The sequence below is a fragment of the Trametes versicolor genome (assembly GCF_000271585.1).
Source record: "Trametes versicolor FP-101664 SS1 unplaced genomic scaffold TRAVEscaffold_3, whole genome shotgun sequence".
NCBI classification, from domain to species: Eukaryota; Fungi; Basidiomycota; class Agaricomycetes; order Polyporales; family Polyporaceae; genus Trametes; species Trametes versicolor.
The window spans coordinates 3,451,835-3,457,890 of record NW_007360323.1 but is presented as its reverse complement, the minus strand read 5'-3'; the positions used below and the strand labels follow the sequence as shown (position 1 = coordinate 3,457,890).

Sequence of the window (6,056 nt, the reverse complement as noted above, 5' to 3'; positions counted from 1 at the left end):
GTTGGCTTGTAGCACTCCCATATGTGCTCAGTATCCTATACAAACACCCCATTGCATTCTCCTCATCAACACTTTCTGGTGATATATAATAGTGGTATGTTACACCATACACTTGTCTATTAATGAGCACATTATGTTGAGCTGTGGCTGAAAACAAACAAAGCCAAAGCTAGTGGCACGACAACGCGGAATCGCGTCGGCGTGCCATTGGCTTTGGTCTTGTTTGGCTCCAAACAGAGAAGGGTCAATATCTTGGCTTCTGCTTGTCCAAATGGGACATATAACATATTGCCAGGAAGCTGTTGACAAGGAGAATCCATCTGTGCAAACAAATCAAGGATGTGGTGACAGTGGAATAAGATATGGACTAGATATATTTCCATTAGTGCCACAATTGGCAATAAGCGCTAGTGGCCTGGCATATTCATCAAATGGTCAAGTATTATATACTATTGGGCTCAGAATATTTATCTCTATTCAATGGTGATGCTATGATACTAGTGTACCCAGAAAATTCCGCTATACAAGCAATGTAATACCTCAATACAACACTAGAAAGAGGTAAGTGGGCATGATTAAACCCATATCTCTGTCCGTTTTTGGTATATATACATTATTGTTTCTGCAGTCGTCCTAGTACCAAGACAGCAATGTCATGTAGACACATCATAAATTCCTGGGCACACTGTGGGCTCTATAAACAACACAGGAGCAGTATTGGCCTACAAAGTGGTATAAAATGTGCGAAATTGGATTTATTGCAGTGATCTGCTTATCAATAAATGTTGATATATATATCATTAGAACCTGCTCGCCAATATCTATACAATGGAGGTGTTTTCCGGGTCATATATACCCTACATAATGTATAAATGGCCAATGAATGCATTTTAAAGAAGGGTCGATAGGGCATGATCCTGTCGGCCAAATAAGCGCCCAAAGCGTGATTTGGTGAAGTCCGATGGGCGCTAGTAGATTGCGCTGGGCCAGTGCAATCTACTAGCACTCGTGGTCCTGAGAACGATTTTATGAAAAGCAGCTGCTTCTTAGCAGTATTTCCCTTGCACTTTCACCAGTTCTCATCCATAAAGCACATATTATATATCATTAGAAATCCCTTTACAAGCTCTACAACATGGTATTGTTATGGTCCTGATTGACGCAAATTTCTAGAATAGAAAAAGGAAATACCTCAATTTCAACCTGACAATGACAATATTTCCTTTGCTATTTCAACATTTCTCATCCATATAGCATATATTATACCTCATCTAGAAGCTCTTTACAAGCACTGCATCATGGTGCCATTATAGCTTCCATTTGTTTCAAATTGGACTCTAAATTCAAGACATACCTCATCTTTACCGTTTTATGTATTCTAGGCCAGGATGCATGCATGAGTTCATTTCCTCAATTGCCTCAGTTCAGTGACTGGTAATAATGGATGGAATGCAAAAACAGATTTCACCCTATATGTTAGTACATAACACCTCAACTGATAGCTGACTAGCCTCTTGTAGTGGCATATGGCATATAACTACTACTGCCAGACTATAGCTCTGAAAGGAAACTAAGGGTGTGGTGCTTGAGCTACACTATATCATGTGTTAAAGTCATGTTTTGATACAGTGCATAGCCTATAGGCATATACAGTAGTGGGCAGTGAGGGGCACATGTGCTGTGCAAGGTAGGGTTACACAAGCGCCCAGGGAGAGGCTTTACATGTGGTAAGAGTTGTGATTAGAACTGATCTAAGGCTAACCCTAAGCTGTGCTATTGGAATCCAACCCTAACCCTGTGAACATTACAAGATTTTGTATGTGGCGCCTATTTCAAAACTAACCTCTGATCAGCTGGGTTCCAAATTTTTTTCCCACGTACACGACTTGAGTTGGCAGGAAGCTCACCCCATAAGAAACGATTTCTTCGTTCCTCATCAATCGTAATCCAGTTTGGCAATGTACTCTCACAGAGGAAGCTGATGGTCATGAGCACAAATGTGCACGGGCAATGTGCACATCACAGTGGTGCAGTAAGTTGGTGCGGCCTTGGAAGGAGGTGTTCCTGTGACAGTGGAGTATACCAGGCCTTGTAGCAAATGGATGGTGGTCTGGTCATGCATGGTATAGGTGTATGTAAAGACACACAGAAGGGACACTTGTTAGCCAAGTGATGCTTGGATTGCTGTGTTTATGTTCTCATGGTAGCATGAAAGGGGTGGTGGGGGTGGTGATGCCTGGCACTCATCAAAGAACTGTCATATGTCGTGGACAGCGTGTCGGGATTGCGCCTGTGACGCGTAGCTGGGCATGGTGATGCCCAGTAGACATGCTGTATGTAGGTTTGGCAGGAGCGGAGAGAGCGCTGTGCGTAGCTTGTCCTGCACGGATGAACATAGATATCTGTGTGGTTGACTTGCAGTGTCCTGTAGCTCTTTCTTGCACCCCACCGGGTTCTCAATCATCTCTTTTGTCTGTCATTACTGGTCAGCTCCGTGCATCAATAGCATTGCCTTTACAAAGTACCAATTCAGGCCGTCCATTCTTCTGTGTCACTCTGGCTTACCCAAATATCAGGAAAGAAAGGGGCCTGTGAGCATTGTTCCCTAACATCCTAACTTGATGCAATGCACATTAGAGAAATATCTGGGTTTGATGCATCAGAGTTACAGCAGCAGCTGGAACATGATTCATTGCAAAGAACAAGGGTCACCCACCCATAGGAGCCTGTGGGTGGGCAACATCTGCTACAGGTTGATAAGATCAATCAATGTTGTGTCTGGCAGATATGGCATATTTGTACACACTGCAGTGTACTCATTACATCAAGGGGATGCTGCAAAATCTGGACCTTGCAGCATCAACCAGTGGATACTAGAGATCCTGATGTTCCATTTCAACCTTGTACACATCCCTGGAACCTCCCATGGGCTTATGCTGGTGACGAGCCAGCCAAGGACAGCGACAAATTTAAGGACTGGATTGACTGTATGGGTTCATTCACCACATGGTACCAATTCCATGCTCAGTCTCTCTTTCAGAGGTGCTGCACTATGATAACATAGTATTGTCAATGCAGATGTCACAGACCTGATAGGACTATGCAGCCAATGGAGAGGCAGATGTGTGCATCAATCTTGACAGACACAGCCTGTTGGACCACACACTTATATACTTTATTTGTTTTACACCCTACTTATATGTACATTGCATACTCACTCACCGCAGTCAGCAGGTTATGCGGGAGGCAAGATGTATTCATTGGCTCTTCATCCCATCATAGAACCACACATCACCATGCCTGTCCACAACACAGCATGTGAAGTGGAATTTTCCAAAGTAGATCAGACCACACAGCCTATACCGGTCAGGATAATCAGGCAATGTGACTTCAGTGCAAATGTCTGCCTTGATGTTGTGAATATTCAGTGCTATGAATGCTGGAGGCTCATCATATCTGATGCATTGATGGAGTGCGCGCTCACACTGGGGACACATCTGAGAAGTCTTCTGATTGAATATGGCACCCATCCAGGCAGTCGCACTCTGACCCTTGTATGACCCTCCCTTGTACAGGCTGTTCTTCCAGATCTGCTTGGATGTGTCCCACAGAATATTGCATGCACCCTCAGACTCACTGGAATAATGGCAGGACTGACAGGAATAATACTGGGACTGAGTGTCTTCAGAAGCCTTCAGCAGTTCACGCACAAGAGCATAGATATCAGTACCCACTGGGCCATTGGGATATGTGACTGGATCCTGAGCATGGAGAATATCCCTGACTGACTGCCTGATAGTGGCTGTGTAGCTGATTATGTCATCAGAATTGCCGCTGAAGTGACCAGTAAGCTTTGACAATAATGCATTCTGCTCAGGTACCATTGTGTCTGCCACTGTTGCTTACACTCTGTGTAGACTGACAGCAAAATAGTTAGAAGACTGTCATAAGCACAGCTGTAGTTGGCATTGTCCCACTTGAACCCAATGAAATCCTCAGCATGCACCTGTTCACCACGAGGCTTCTTGGCACCCACTTCATCACAGTCATCCTCTCGCTTACGTTTCACTGACTTCTTGTCCACTGTATTGCTCACAACTGTCAAAGCTTGTGTACCTCCTTAATCTTGCTGATGTTGAGTTCCCCAGCATCATTATAATACTGGGTGTCCAGGTTATCTAGTGTGGCATTATCCATGTTGAATGAAGGTCCTGTCTTTGTCAGCAAGAGTTCATCCTCGGATTCTTCTTCTTCTTCTTCTTCTTGGGCTCCAGCACCCTTCAATTCTGCATCACTGATATCATGGTTATCCTCAAACTCTGAGTCCTCATCTGCTTGCTGATCAATATGTTCTTCAGATTTCTTGGGATCCTTTTTACGGTGCTTGATTTTCTGCTTATCTGCCAGTGTGACCCACACTGGGCGTCAAGCCACATATTCCCGCCGAAAATTGGGAGACAATTCGAGATGGGGACCAAATGTTCTCCAGATCGTCCCATGAAAAATGATGTAAATATTTGGGGCTTTGTCCAATTAATTGCCTCATATGTATCACATATTCACCCATTGACGGGGCAACCATGCCCCCGCTGCGCCCTCCTAGTCCCCCCCCCCTGTGCGCACTGCACGCGCACTGCCATCAGGAGCTGCTACCCCCGGAGGGTTTGGGGGTAGGCCCCAAGGGAGCGCTGGTAATGAGTACAGGCCTCTCAGTGTCATGCACATGGCTGACCCACTTGTGTTTAGAGGGGTCTGCTAAGGGCGTTGGCAACCAGCTGATGTCGCTTTGTACTCGTATGGATGCCCTAAAGATCCAGGTACAAGATATCTCAGCAGCACATGAGATTGACAATGAACAGTGCACTGAGGAACACGAAATGACCATACAGAACATCAATGAAGTGGCGATAGCCGTCGAGGAGCACAATGAGTGGTTCGACATTGTCAAGGGTGCCTTGCAGATCGCCCTGGAGCGGCTTGCATTGGCAGAGCAGCGCCTCAAGCAGCTCGGTGCAGGTGTTGCCATTGGGGGTGACAATGAGGGCCTCGTGGTCGCTGCTCCGCCACCGAAGCAGACTGTCACACAGAAGAATGCCCTGCAGGTCAGTACTACATTCATTTGCATGCTGTCTGATCGCTCATCCCTTTACCAGGGCGCCGTGCGGCTGTGTCTCAAGGTCTTCATGGAGATCATGGACTCCGAGGCATTGCCACAGCCACTGGAAAACGGCCATTACTGGGAGGCGATGACTATGGTAGACCCAAGGTCAGGTGATGAGATACCTTCACGTCGCCTTTGACCGAAATGGGACAAGTCTTGGGGCAAGAACAAGACGGCCTGGCTCCTGGATGACATCCACCGGATCAAGCGAAGTGGCTATGAGTACAGTAACCACGACTTTGGGATCACAACTCACGATCAAATGAAGAAGGCCATGGAGAGCGTGTGGAAGACACTTATCAAGAAGTGGACTGCGCAGAATCCAACACTGAAGAAGCAGGCAGAGAGGGTTGAGTTGAACCAGAAGAATCAACACAAGGTTATGGTCAGTGACACAATGCGCTGTATGAGAATTAGGCTTACCTGTGACCTGCCTCGACAACAGAAGGCCAAGATCCGCCATAAAATCGCGAAAACTGGGGTTGTTCTGGCGTTCCAGCGACACCGCCACAGGTATCAGCTGCAATGGCAGTTACGATTGATGAGGAACAAAGAAATCGTTTCTTATGGGGTGAGCTTCCTGCCAACTCAAGTCGTGTACGTGGGAAAAAAATTTGGAACCCAGCTGATCAGAGGTTAGTTTTGAAATAGGCGCCACATACAAAATCTTGTAATGTTCACAGGGTTAGGGTTGGATTCCAATAGCACAGCTTAGGGTTAGCCTTAGATCAGTTCTAATCACAACTCTTACCACATGTAAAGCCTCTCCCTGGGCGCTTGTGTAACCCTACCTTGCACAGCACATGTGCCCCTCACTGCCCCACTACTGTATATGCCTATAGGCTATGCACTGTATCAAAACATGACTTTAACACATGATATAGTGTAGCTCAAG

At 46.0% G+C, this 6,056-nt stretch overlaps 2 protein-coding genes across 2 annotated transcripts; both read left to right on the top strand.

The window, feature by feature from the left end:
- Positions 1-2,684: 2,684 nt before the first annotated feature.
- Positions 2,685-3,056, top strand: TRAVEDRAFT_116239 (uncharacterized protein; the record flags this gene model as incomplete). Its single annotated transcript, XM_008037727.1, has 1 exon — positions 2,685-3,056. The coding sequence occupies one exon, from the start codon at positions 2,685-2,687 to the stop codon at positions 3,054-3,056; it is 372 nt and encodes a 123-aa protein (XP_008035918.1).
- A 1,524-nt stretch (positions 3,057-4,580) lies between these two features.
- On the top strand, positions 4,581-5,590 carry TRAVEDRAFT_18725 (uncharacterized protein; the record flags this gene model as incomplete). The annotated part of the gene is made up of 5 exons (XM_008036559.1): positions 4,581-4,691; positions 4,890-5,102; positions 5,154-5,255; positions 5,316-5,546; positions 5,579-5,590. 5 exons carry the CDS (start codon positions 4,581-4,583, stop codon positions 5,588-5,590), a joined length of 669 nt encoding a protein of 222 aa, XP_008034750.1.
- Between the last annotated feature and the right edge of the window lie 466 nt (positions 5,591-6,056).